Below are 14,451 nucleotides of genomic sequence, written 5' to 3'. Positions count from 1 at the left end.
TTGATACTATCATTATGAATCATGAATTGGTTGTTAATGAGGAAAAAATGGTCTCACAGAGCTATAGATTATTTTAATTTTTAACACTGCAGTGTCCTCCATTTAAAATGTATTCCCAAAGGGGTACTGTTTGTCAGGCAGGCAAACCAAAACCAACACATAGAAGCACCCCTACCCTACTGAATTCATTTTAGGTTTTTACATACTAACTTTCAATAATTCTTAACTTTTAACAGATACACAATAGGATCAGGCACTAAGAGTTGCATTCTGGTCAGATGAGAAGTACTACTGTGCAGCTGATGAATTTAAAAGAGCAGGGATAAAAATCGTTGGGACATATCTTCAATATACGGGACTGTCCCAGCAAATTAGGTACAGTTGAGTTATTTATGATTAAAATGGGATAAGATTAGTAACTGAGTGGGTAAATGTTTGGATTTTTTCACATTATATATATGCCTGGTTTTGCATACGTGTCATGTAATGTATCTTGTATGACCTATTCACATGCATGACAATGCTGCACTTTCCTCATATTCCTAGGCACGTCATTATTCATTATAGTGTGGTGCATCATGTTTTTCATTCTACATCCATTAGCATTTACTCTGTTGAAATAAATTCTTTTATCCCATGGAATTAAGTTTTGGTTCCATGCTTCCCTTGATAACTAGCATGAATTGCCACATCCAGCTTAATTACTACCCCAACTGACAGGAGGGTGCTGATTCCATATATAGTATGTTGAAAAGAATGGGAAATAATAAAGTTTTAACTAGTGAAGCATTGTACTAGCTTGCAAGAAAAAATATTTAAGCTGTAGTTAGTATTTGATTTGGTATTTGGAACACAGAAAATACCCTATTCATATGTAAATGACTTCTATGGACAATTGTTTTGTAATATAATATGTCTGTATTATGATACATATTCTTTAGTACAACAATCCTGGTACAACTAATATCTCCTGGGGCTCATTGCATGCATTAGTTGTTTGCACCTGGGATCAACGGTTTCTAAAAACACATTAACACAATATTAACAAAAAGCTGACTAAATTTAGTATGTATGGGTGCAGGTGCTTTGCCTGCAAACATTTACAAGGGTAAATCCTATTTGTTAAAAGAAAAAACACAAATGTGAGTTTGCATGTTTCCTGTCAAACGTGTAATGTGCACATAGTGAGTTTCCCCAACATTTGTGGTTGTTCTTGAAAACTTTATAACTTACAGTATAAGTAAATAATATTTACTTATATGGTATATTGGAGAGAATGCAGCAAGTGTATTTAATGTAAGAGAATAGTATGACAAGTTATATACAGTAACCACAACTTGCTAATAGATAGTGATATAGAATCAAGTGTTAATATAGTATTAATGTGGTAGCTCTGAGAGGAATAGAGGAGGCAATGGGAACATATAAGGAACTGACTCATGAGGAGATTGGTCGCCCCATGATTAATCTCCTCTAGCGCGGGCAACGAATATCCTCAACATGCTTTCCCAGCAGCTAACATGTGAATCTCTTGGGGAAATATATATGGCACTTACAGCACTTGTGTTTGCCCTGCCATTTTTTTAAATTTACCCCTAGTGCAATGAACACCAATATAACATATGAGAGGTTTAGAAGCCACTGCTTAACACATTCATATCAAGACATTCCAAGAGTTAAGAGGCAAATGCTAGAATGGAAGTAGAGACAAAACAAATCCAGTAACGCATTATTAGGAAAAGATTTAACACTATCCTGTTTAAAAGAAGAGGAACATTTTCCAGAAGCTAGATGCTGGCGTTGGCTAGGCATTGAATGTATATGTGTAAGAGTTGGCGTTAGGCACACTAAAATAATGACTGCATAAGATCAAGGAAATTAATTGTAAGTGAAAGGGAACTGTGAAGCAAGAAAAGATTCAGTGCATATTGAACAGTATTAAATATGGAAAATAACCATTATAAGTTGGATTTGTTCTTCATTATCAGCTTTTGCTCAGATGTCTTACTCCTATATTTGCAAATTGCATAAGAATATTGTTTGACAGTTTAGTCATAGGCAGGGGTTATGGGAATGACTATGTTGTAAGGCAATATAGGGGTCAGTAGCAGAGGATAGAATGGCATTATAGATGTTTACAAGCAGATCAGGATCAAAGGAAAACTTGAAGGAAGAGAAACTGAGGGGGGGGGGTAGCTAAGGATATCTAGCAAATAGAGTTATAGTATTTTATATTATTTAGAGTTTTTTGAATGAGGACTTTTGGTTTACCGTATATATCCGTGTATAAGCCGAGTTTTTCAGCATCCAAAATGTGCTGAAAAAGTCTACCTCGGCTTATACTCGGGTCAGCAGTACCCGACCCGAGCAGCTGAGATTGCAGTCACTTTTAATCATTCCTATACCAACAGTACACTTGGGGAGAGACTGCAATATCCCACAATGCCATCTGTTGGTTGTATGAAAGAATAACAGTGACTGCAATTTCACACAGCGCCGTCTGTTGGTTGTATGAAAGAATAACAGTGACTGCAATATCACAGCGCCCTCTGTTGGTTATATGAAATATTAACAGTGACTGCAATATCACACAGCGCCCTCTGTTGGTTATATGAAAGAATAACAGTGACTGCAATATCACACAGCGCCCTCTGTTGGTTATACGAAAAATTAACAGTGATGGCAATATCAAACAGCACCCTCTGCACATGGTAGTGGGACAGTGGGACAATGCACACAGTAATCCGTTTGGCAATTCTCTGTCACCATCAACTTTGCAAAGAAGTCCGGTTGATCGCTGGGGGGTTGCTTTGGCAGAATGTGCGCTGCTGGGAGACAGGGCTGTAGTTGTGTCTAGGCTTATACTAGAGTCAATAAGTTTTCCCAGTTTTCGTAGGTAAAATTAGGTACCTCGGCTTATACTCGGGTCGGCTTATACTCGAGTATATACGGTATGTTCAGATAAAGGAGGAGAGTGTTATCACCAAATATGTGCCAAAGTAGATGCTCAGAAAGAGGTTACATTGCAGATATGGTTAGCTGAAGACCAGATCATGGAAATGGCCACCCATATACAGTATGTGTCTATTATGTGTCAGTTTCTGTCCACTGCTGGAGGTCACCAATATTCCAGCTAACAGCACCCACCTGTCAGAGGAAGGAAAGGAGAAGGAAAAAGGAGAGACAGGATTCAAAGTCCGAGAGCAGTTATGCAGTGCATGATGGCAGAGGTTGGTCTGTAAATCACAGCCATACATATAGACAGAGGGTGGAACAGTTGAAACATTTGCACGTCAATAGAAGGGATTAGGGAACCAAAATGGGAACTGTGTGGGTATGTTTTTAAAGCAGAAATGAAAAGACAGGAGAATGCCTACACCTGACCACAGCTGGAAGAAGGGGAGTGGTGAGGGAAGGGTAAACCACAGTGAGATAGAACATCCTTAATGCCATAGTCCCTTTGAGAAAGATAGACCAAAGAGATGAGAAGGTTTTCAACAAAACACATTATGGAGAACATGGACAATCATATGAAGGGTTAAAAGAAGAAACTAACTTTGGAAGCAATGAACAGGCATACAGAATAACCAAATGTAATGGCAGTATTCTAAGGGGTATATTTACCAAAGAGGGAAGTTAGAGATCACCATAGTCCACTAGAGTGAAATTCCGCCACTCTCCATTCATTTCTATGGGATTTGTAAAAGAGTATTTATAAATGGGTGAAAGTGAAATTTCACCCTTTGATAAATATGCCTTTAAAAATCCCATAGAAATGAACTGAGAGTGATGGAATTTCACTCTAGTGGATTATGGTGATCTCTAACTTCACTCTTTGATAAATATATACCCCATAGTGTTTGAATGGGTAGCTTCTAATTTTGTATGCATATTTCTGAGAGGTTATATGGTCATTATCCAAGTAGGCAGGTTGCAGATGCTCCTTTGTGACTCACCTTGTTGACTTTTACTTCTTGAATTACTTCTATATGGTTCGCTTTAGATTCATTCACCACAGCACTGTTTCCTCTATGTACAGTACAGGGAAAGAGATTGTAAACTTCTGGACACAGGAGAATACAATTACACATAATGGCAGCTAGTTAACAAACAAAATATAACCCAACATTGGATGGATGATGAGAATAGTGCAATCGAGAAAATAGAAGGGTGACTGTAAAGTCTGCATACAGATTATAAGGGTGTTACAGAATCAAGTTGCTAGGGAAATGGAAAGATTGTACAGAGAAATAAATAATAATGCAGCAAACTACCAATAAATACACACCCCAGGGCCAAAGTGAATATGGAAATAACTAATAATGGACACTAAAATACTATAAAAAATGAGAGGTATGTCAGTCAACGCCTTCTTTCTTTCATGCAACAGAGTGTAATCCATGTGTTCTTTGCATATATGCATATATGTGTTCTTTGTTATACAATTTTTCAATGTTGTCCTTCTTGTTATGCTTCTTCCATCTGGAACACTTGCATTTATTAGCAACAAATGCTCACTCTTTTTGCTTTTGTCATGATGTTTTCATTCAGACTGTGAATAGCGCATGCTAATAGCATAAAGAGGCAAGAGGTAAAAGACAAGTGGTGTGTATATTCAATGAAAAAAGTAAAATAATGTAATTTGTAGAACTGTACTGCTTTCCCTTTTTTTGTATTTGCAGCTGCATTGTTTTTGATTTTACAAGATCCTTACATTATTCAATTTCTCCACAGCATACTCTGCCCCCAGTACGCCACCCACCAACCGATCATTTGTGGGACTTGGACCCCGTGAACCTGGAAGCATATATCAGGCACAAGTAAGACAGGAAATAAAGGGGGTGATTCTAGAAACTGCACATATAAAACACATATTTTTTACCTAAGAAAAACAGCAAAAACATTGCCTTTGGGGTTTTATATCACTTCTCTGTGCTATGTAAGATATAAGGAGTCATTTACCATGCAATCAACATTTTTTTGCACATTACATACTGTGTGGCACCTTACCTGTATAGCTGCAGGCCTGAACAGGTCTCAGAGTGATCTACAGCACTCAATCCAAGAGAAGTTGGTGGGGGTCACACAGTGGTGTTCTCTCACCCACCCCATAACTTAGGTGGTATCTTTTGGATACAGAACTTAGTAGCAGGAGGACCAGCCTGCATTGTAGATTGTGCTTAGCACCTACTTTGCAGAGCTCAGTTTACCCCAGGACATAGGTGAGCACATTTATGTCCTACAGTAAATGACAACTATAGTTGCTTTAAGCAGTTTCAAAGTCTATTATGAGTTTGTGGAAACATTGCTTTATGTAACTGCTGTACTATTCCAGAGCTTACGAACATGATTGCAGTTGCTGGTTTGACCAAGCGCATATTTATATACATTTTTTAAAGGCACACATGTGCCTAGTAAATTGTGTTTTTTTTGCAGGTAGCAAGAGGAAACAGCGCCTCTCCTTTTTTAAATAAAAACGCCTTTATTGGAACCCTTTAGGGCATTACAGCAACGTTTGGGTCACACCTGACCCTTTGTCAAGCTTCAGGTGTGACCCGAAACGTTGCTGTAATGCCCTAAAGGGTTCCAATAAAGGCATTTTTATTTTTAAAAAGGAGTGGTGCTGTTTCATCTTGCAAACGGAAAGTGTATACCTGTTGAAAAGTGGCCACTGGGAAAACCTGCACCACAAGTAAGAAAATGCCAGGAGGCAGTGCTGACTACCTTGTACGTTTTTTGCAGGTAGTGCCAAAACACCTGTTTAGCCTGCTCGGATAATACGTGCACAAGTTAGAGTCCTGCAGCGGGTCGGGTAGAAGTTCCGGGTGCGGGTATAGATGCGGGTATAGTTGCGGGTCGCGGGACGGGCCGTGGGTCTTCTCAATAGCGATATTTACTCCTTTTTTCTGGCCACGTCTACTTCTGATGACGTCACTTCCGGTTTACAATGACAGCACTTCCTGTTATACTCCTTTTTATCTGATCATGGCTACTTTCCGATGATGTCACTTCCGGTTTACAATTACAGCGCTTCCTGATTCTTGATGGTCAGCGGGTCTGGGTTGCGGATAAGGTACCTGCGGGTCGGGTAGCGGATCCAAGCGGGTAAGAATGCGGGTTGCGGATTGCAGGTTGTGGGTACGGGTCCCAAAAAATGGACTCGCGCAGGACTCTAGCACAAGTGCAAGCATAAATGCTAAGGAGCACTGAAACTACTGCCAATCGTAATTCCTAGGTTACCCTAGCGTTAAGTGAATATAGTGCTAACAATGGACACTTGTTCACAAATTGGGCAAAGTTGTGGTACTCTGATGATGGAACTCTGGGGAAAATGGGCATTGTGGGTTAAAAACATTGACATCAAGAATGTTGTACTCATTTTGTTAATAAGCAATATAGACCTGGGTTTCAATGTGTCTAGACAATACAGTATGCCTAGACAAAATACATTACATGCATAAGGGCTAGTACAGGTGAGTGCTTGAACCATTTCTATTTTATTTTATGTTGTATGCTTTGAATGGTACAGGCTTCTTTATTGGATCAACTTTCATTTTTCATGTGGGGGAGGTAGCTAGTCACCTAACTGAGCCCAGCAGTAACTGTAGGCATGCTACTGCAATATAGTATTAGTATTTTTTTTTTTTAAATAATAATTGAAAAATCCAGCCATCAGGTACTGACTGTGCACTAGCAGCACAACACCTGATCAGACACAGCCCAGCAGCAGCTGGCTGTTGCATAGAAGGGAGCCATATGTGGATTAAGAAAATGCTTTGCTTTGTTTTTCCTTTGCAATCATTTTATGTTTATTGCAAACAAGTAGTGCCTCATCCATCAGTGAAGTTGTGATGCCTAAATTGCTGACCTAGAATATACACTATATAAGGACTTGCATATAGCATTGTTTAGCATTGTTTATTACTAAATCATTTTTATCTTTCATTTTCTCAGTCCTGGTACCTTGGATAGTGACCTGGCCCATCACTGCTTTATTAAAGCCAGTCTACAGAATACAAATCCTAGGGACAGTGGAGGAGAAAAATAACGTCTTTCGCATAGGAGGAAAAAGCAAAACCCACCTTCCAAAATTTCTCTGGAGAAACGGAAAAGCAAGAAGAAGACAGATACTCTTACTTTTTCTGGGATGGCCTTGAATGTCAAACAAAACATAGCAGGGTCCTGATGAGAGAAAATTAATCCTTATTCCACCCTCTATACAGCTAGAAAGAAGAGAACACATGCACATATACATCTCATATTATACTTTGTCTTAATTTCTTTATCTTCTGCTGATAAAACAGTAGGTAAAAAAGCCAATATGTAGGAGAAAGAAGAATTAAATATATTGTTCTTCCTATAGCAAATTGTGTTGAATTTAAAAGCATACAGTATTGCACGGTTTATTTATGCCTTTACAGCCCTATAATAATTTCCCTGAATCAGGCTGATGATTTTAGAATGCAACTTTTACACCCTGGCTATACCATTAAAAGTTGTGATGTTAAATCTATATTGAAGCGCTAGGTGGTACTAAAAGTAGGCAAATGTGGCTCTAATCATTAAATTCACTGTGCTGTTTAATAATGAAAAAGCACTTTACTGTATTTCTATTTTAAAATTGCTTAATGTATTTAGCATTACTATTTAGTACCATAGATCATAGAACCTGTGGCTTGTCTGTAAAGAACCATAGTTCCAGCACTATACATTTAGGGGTATATTTGTCAAAAAGTGACGTTAGAGGTCGCCAAAGTCCTCTAGAGTGAAATTCGCCACTGTCCATTCATTTCTATGGAATTTTGAAAGGCGTATTAATCAAAGGATGAACTTTCCCTTTCGCCCATTAATAAATACAATTTTAAAAATACCATAGAAATGAAGGAAGAGTGGAGGAATTTCACTCTAGATGACTGTGGCGATCTCTAACTTCACTCTTTGATAAATATACCCCTTGGTGTTTCCAGTTGGCTTTCTGATGTATGAAACATAGAGTAGATCAACCCGACACCAGCTCTAAAAGTGTTAAATGCATAACAGTTTGAGGGTGCCACACCTCATAAGTAAATCCCTCTGCTATCTATATGTTGATTAGGTTATGAACTGCACAGAGTTTGTATTTTTCATGTCTGTGGGATCCTTCTGGGTACTACTGATAAGGGTCTGTTAAATGACTCCAAAGACTTATGGGAATGACAATGGCTCTATAAAGCTCTAAATAGCAGGCCACCAAATTATGTATAACTCATAATAATATGTACAGTATATGTGTAGGTATATACACACATATATTTTCCAGAAGTCTTTGTTTTATGAAACCAAAGAGGATGTGCTTAAACCACTGTAAATGAGTATGGCCAGGGTAGGTTGGGATGTGGCTTAAATTGTCCTTATTTTCATGTCATAAATATTATTAGGAGATATGATATATACACATACCGATGTAATGGATACTAACATATTAATGCAATAACACTATTGTTAAAAACTACAAGTGTTAAACTCAATGCCTATTTTAAACTGTTACTGTGGATGTTTATATGTCTATATGAGAGGTGTTTGTGTGAGTGAGTGTGTGTGTGTGTGTATATAGCATATACATACAAACACACACTCATGCATATAAAGAATATGTATGTGCGGAAAAACCTTAGCAATATATATGTGTGTGTGTCTTCACAAGGGTTACCCCATCTGTCACAATGTAAAAGTTCTTTGGGGGGGGGGGGGACTGAAAAGAAAGAGGGCATCAGGCTGACCTCCAAAACATACACTACTCTATTGGCATCCCAGTGTATGTAAGGCAAGAGTGGACTATTATTAATAGAGTGGTAAATGTTAAGCAAGTGCATTATCATGATAGAGGCCCTATTGGCCATAAGCAACTAGACTTCTAGCAACTTGATTGCTTGACTGAGTGCTCTTCTCCTCAGTTTTTCTGGTGATGGCCCTGCTCACTCAGCCAAATGACACGCATGGTGCTTTCTCCTGCACACCCAGTCTGAGATCATCTAGCCAGCTTTTGGCTGAAGACCTGCATGGCAGATTTATATATTGCACTATGCCCTTTGTATATGGATTTTATAAATGCCCATTTTCCATTTGCCACGGATAAAAACCTGTTTACAACAAGTCTTGTAAAAGGTTTTAGAGGTAAGAGGTTTTAACAAAGGCTTTGTGGAATACTGTCCCTATGGGAACACTCTTGTGGCCAGTAGAAAGTTCCAACATGGTCATAAGACGAAATTCTTTTATCCTGATTTGTTGGCTGTGTTGGCTTTTTTCCATGTTATATTGTAAATTACCAGAAATTAGGGGATCCTCCAAGAAAATGTCTGTAGTTAGATGTAAGAGCAGCTGTGAAGGATCCTCTCTTGGGATATATGAAATATGGAGCTGTGTGGTGTGCTGCTGCTTATGCTGTTTGTTGGAGAGATTTTAAAAAAAAATGTATAGAATTTGAAGAGAAAAAAAAACACTAGTAAAGTGTCAATATATATAAATATATATATAGCATTAAATATGTACAAATGATCCTTTTTCCCTTATTTGCACGGAATTTTCTATCACATTATGTGCCTTGCCTTCTGACAAATGATGAAATAACCACTGCTCATTTGCTGCATGCTATTATTCAGTATACAGAAGATAAGAAATATGTACAGACATTAAACAGTTAATGGTTTCCGATTTTCTATTTTATGTTAACGTTTTTTTTTGTCCTTGCTTTTCCCTCCAGCACTTTTCCAGCACCCTTTCTTTCTTTCTTTCTTTCTTTCTTTCTTTCTTTCTTTCTTTCTTTCTTTCTTTCTTTCTTTCTTTCTTTCTTTCTTTCTTTCTTTCTTTCTTTCAGAGAGAGGCTGTTAACATTAAACAGGCTGGTGCAGGTGTATGCGGCATTAAGGTACTAGAGTAAGGTTAAACCGGAATGTGAAAATCAGAGTTAGATGACTTACTTTTGTCACTGCTCCTGCTTTGTGGAATGTTGTAGCCAATTCCTTTAATTGCTTTGCTTTTGTAATTAGTTCATCCAATAAACACCTTCCCATTTTTATGTATTTAACCATGTCAAGGCTTGCAATATGTTTATGCAATAACAGGGTTCGACTGGTCTGTAGACATGGCAATAACCCATATCAACCAAATGTTTGTTTTAGTGTTCTACCTGCATCTAGCTGAAAAAGCTAATCACTGATTCATTGCTATAAGTTACTGCCCTAGTGGAAATTTGCTCTGTGCTTGTCCTGTTTGCAGAGGGTTTTGCTTCTTGTAGTTTGCTCTATTAAAACTGCTACTGCTGAGATTCTGCTTCCTTATCTGGTGAGATACAAGGCCTACACATGACAATTCCATTTTTAAATCCAAATTAACCATATAACTATGTAAGCAGGTGCAAGCACATAACGTGTGCTATTTAAAGGGCTCCCAGTTTTGAGCTTTACCTAGATATTGCACAGTTGGACTCCTGTCACATTGCTTTCATTCTGTATGAGATATATGATATATCATGTGATATATTCTGTAATAGTTATATTTTATCATTTAGGAAAGCATGTATTATGTGCAAGATGTGCAGGTGCTATATTTACTTTATGCTACCCAACTCATATTTGTGTTTAAAGTTCTAAATATTGAGAAGTATATCTCAGTTTATAGCGAGCAGCTGGATTTCCTCAAAAATAAGGGTTCCATAATGGAACAGAGCAAAGCCCATGCTTAAGCCTACCTAATATATATCCAAATACTGGCCTCCGAAAGCTGACTTGTTGTTCTGCATGCCTAGCCCAATATGTTTTCTATAGACCTGGCAATCCACATTGCTGCTACACAACTGAGCCTCCAAATCCTGGATTTTTTTTTAAATTTGTTGAACATTAAGTATTAACCCACATCCATTCAAAAAGCAGTAGAGTTTATTTAGTTTCAGGAATCTGTAGCCACTGTGGATTCTTGTGGGGTATATATTACAGTCCAAAGCACAGAAATGTAGCGCTTGCAGAGCTTCCCAGGTCATTTTAAAGTACAGCTTTAGTGCGGCAGCTTACAAATCAGTAGGACTATAGAAAGGGTCAGAAGGAATTGTGATTTGTGATTGTGACTGTTGATAATGCCACCTACCATCAACTGCCAATAGTAAGAAAAAAAGCCTACTGGACATTCAGCATTTTCCCTGCCTCAGCCATGATCAAAATGTCTTTTTCCAGTGGTTAGAAAGAGTTTACATAGGAAGCAACTGCTATAATTCTCCCTGAGGGCACAACAAAATACTGCATTTGCTGTAGGTTCAGCGGGTATACCTAAGTAAGCTAATTCTGGGCCACTCATAAAGAGTTGATGGGCCTTTTTAAGCAGGTTCTCAGGTGAGCCAAGAGTGGCTAGTCTAATTGTAAGCATACTGTAGTCTTTAGCAATCAGTCACGTTAACTGCCTCTCTCTCTCTTACATCATACTAATTCAGTCCTGACTTTATATTTGCTTTTAATTGCTGCTTTTCACATTGTCCCCTTTGCTATAGGATGTGTACAGAAACGCATATTTCAATGTAGTTTAAAAAAACGATTGCTAGCTACAATCCTTATTTGTCTTGTATTGCTTCTCGTTATCACCTTATTTGGCTCTCAATTTTTTTTATTGTAAATAAATGTCAGCATCTCAGTCTTAGCCCTGTTATTACATGAAATATATAAACCCAGGACGGAGAGATCCTGACCCTATTACCCTACAGTTTTACATTTCATCTCTTACTTGTCCTCTTCCCATTCCCATGTGTGGCAAACATTTTTCAAATATTTTCTGTATTTTTTTCTATAGTGTCTTCCAAAGCCTCCAAATATATGCAACTTGTTGTGTGTCCTAAACCCTGTGAGAGAATGGGGAGAGGATGTGCCCCTTAACTTGCCACGGATTATATTTACTAGGTATGGGGCTATCTGCAAGGGTGAAAAGGATTTGTGTATTCCGTTAATAAACCAAATTTAGGGTACTCCTCTCCCCAAAACTTTTATAGGGCTAAAATCAACCTTAATGCTGTTGAAAGGGACACCATGAAAACATTGCAATCAATTTTGACTGCATTTAGGTTAAATGAGGGGTGATTACTTTTTTTTGGATTTTAAATACTTGGGTTTTTAATCTGTATAGTTTTTCATGCATAGAGATCTCCTTTCTTCTGTTGTTTTATTTTGGGATGTTTGGGGGAGGAAATGCGTTACCCTATTTTTTTAACAATGGACAAATTGTTTCTTTTGTAAGCAATCAGAAAATATGCATAAAAATATATATAAAAAAAGAACAATACCTCAGCAGTTTTATGTTTTTTTGTTGTCGAATAGTGGGAAGCATGAACATGTGATGTCTGATGAATGTACCATCTGTGTGAGCTAGTGTGTATAATGCCAAGGCAAATGTATACACTCAACATGTAGTGCAGTGGATGCCTTTAGGGATGCTATTCATGCTAATATTTATTAATATTTATTACCATGTTCAGACTATCTACCAAAAGAAAAAGCTATGGTTCAATTTACAGTACATATATAGGAGTTCTTTTGAAAAGTATTGTCTGTTCACTGTTTTATGCTGGTACTTTATTGGCTAACTAATATAACCATAGCAAGCTTTCAGAGCATTTTAGTTCCTTTTTCAAGCTGATTACAATGAAGCTGTGGTGTTCTCTGGTATATATACAACATTCAGCTCATAGGTCAAATGATCAAAAAGGAATATCAATATAAGGTGTCAAAGTCATTTACGGGGGGATCTGCAAGAGACAAGCAGATAAGGTACAAGATAATGCGGGTCAAATAGGCTGAGTATACTTGCAAGTTAAAAAGTACACAATACAGAACACAAAAGGCCATTTTTTTGCATTGTGTAACTAGCGACAGGCGGCTGTATTCCATTTCAGAGACATGTCCCTTAAATCAAGTGCTTGATTCAAGAGAAGCAGGTAGGGGTTCCCCACCCAATTCTTAGCTGGTGCATCACTTGGACACACAAGTTAGAAAGCATCAGGAGACACAAGGTTCAACACATTATAAAACAAGTAAAACAAAAGGGGCATATTATATTAAACCATAAGCTGCTGGGACAGCACACTCCTCATCTGCTATTGGTAGATACCACTATACTACCTCTATACTATTTAAAACATATATGAAAGTTCCTTCTTATGATGTACATACAAATGTATATTTTCCTAAGAGGATAGCAGTTGTCAATTTTGCTTCAAGTGCAGAAAAAAGCAAAACAGTGAGCAAGAGAAAAGAGCAATACATGCTCCTAAAGACTCTCTGCTACTTGAAGGGAGTCATTTAATGGCATTAAAGGAGAACAAAACCCTTAATTATAAAAAAAAACTCTACCCCCCTACCCTACATAGACCCCCCTCCCTGCTCCTCCCAGCCTATGTGTTACCCTGGGTAAATGCCCCTACCTCTTTACTTACCCCTCGGTGCAGATGAGTTCACAGACGCCATCTTCTTATCTTCAATAATCTTCGGAAGAGAGCAGCGTATCAATGCATGTGCAGTTGGAGCAATCTTCCAGTTTGCAACAACTGCGCATGCGCAGAAAGTGACAGAAATTACCAAATCGCCAGAAAAAAACCCAAAGATTACCTAAGAGAAGAAGATGTCGCCCGTAAACTCTGCAATATGACCATATTTGCAAGGCTGTCGTGTTACAACAGTAGGGTAGAAAAGAAGATCAAGGTAAGGAAAAATTAACAAAGTAGAGAAGAAAGAAAGCAAGGCTGGTGATGAGCACATACAAAATTGAATACAGCTTTGCTGGAGAAATATATTTAATTTTGGTTTTATACTGCTGCAGCAATGAGATCTTTTCATTGCTGGGATATATTTAAGCTTGTACTGATTGGATATATTTCTTGGCATCTGTATGACTGGCATATACTGTATGTTGATTTGAAGTTGCATAGATGTGCTTGTGTTGGTACTGTTTGCATACTGCTTTTTCCCCTTAAAGCTGGAGTTTAAAAAGTGTGCAGGTTTCCTTACTTTTCCTTGCACCCAAAAAGCATCAGTGCAAAGCTCTAAATAGAGCAATGCAAATAAAATGTTCAGGTTTCAGTTCATACATCTAGCTGTTCAGCTGTGATTATGGGCCATTTTTCAGGCATGTTTTGTTCAGGATTTCAGGAAGAGGCGGCTTTTTGCTGCTCCTGTTAACTAGCAGATCTCTGCCGCCTGAGGCAAGGTTCTCATCTTGCCTCATGGCAGGAGCAGCCATGGTCATAATCTCAGTTGGCTTAGGATCAGGATTTAGGATCAGGTCCAATGTAAAACTTTCAAAAATGTTCTTCTTAAAACAATATTTGAGATCTCATTATCGTTTTGGATGACCTTATTAGTGGAATGTCACAGGTTATACTGTATTGCTTTATTTTGCTATATTTTTCTTTTACTCTATTTTGCACCATCAACAATAGAT

General features: G+C 37.9%; 1 protein-coding gene across 5 annotated transcripts in view; it reads left to right on the top strand.

The window, feature by feature from the left end:
• LOC734210 (nuclear factor 1 C-type) overlaps positions 1 to 7,774 on the top strand; it is an 82,021-nt gene extending 74,247 nt beyond the window's left edge. For 2 of the 5 annotated variants that reach the window (XM_041579872.1, XM_041579870.1), the window contains exons 10-11: positions 4,735 to 4,820; positions 6,955 to 7,773. In XM_041579872.1, the coding sequence (XP_041435806.1) occupies positions 4,735 to 4,820; positions 6,955 to 6,972 (104 nt within the window). In that variant the 3' untranslated portion in view covers positions 6,973 to 7,773. Of the gene's footprint in view, positions 1 to 236; positions 376 to 4,734; positions 4,821 to 6,954 lie in introns of those variants that run through there. The other 3 variants (XR_005964952.1, XM_041579873.1, XM_041579871.1) reach the window with 3 other exon arrangements.
• Positions 7,775 to 14,451: the final 6,677 nt, after the last annotated feature.

Source organism: Xenopus laevis, chromosome 1S, assembly GCF_017654675.1.
Source record: "Xenopus laevis strain J_2021 chromosome 1S, Xenopus_laevis_v10.1, whole genome shotgun sequence".
Lineage (NCBI taxonomy): Eukaryota > Metazoa > Chordata > Amphibia > Anura > Pipidae > Xenopus > Xenopus laevis.
This window is presented reverse-complemented; position numbering and strand designations above follow the sequence as displayed.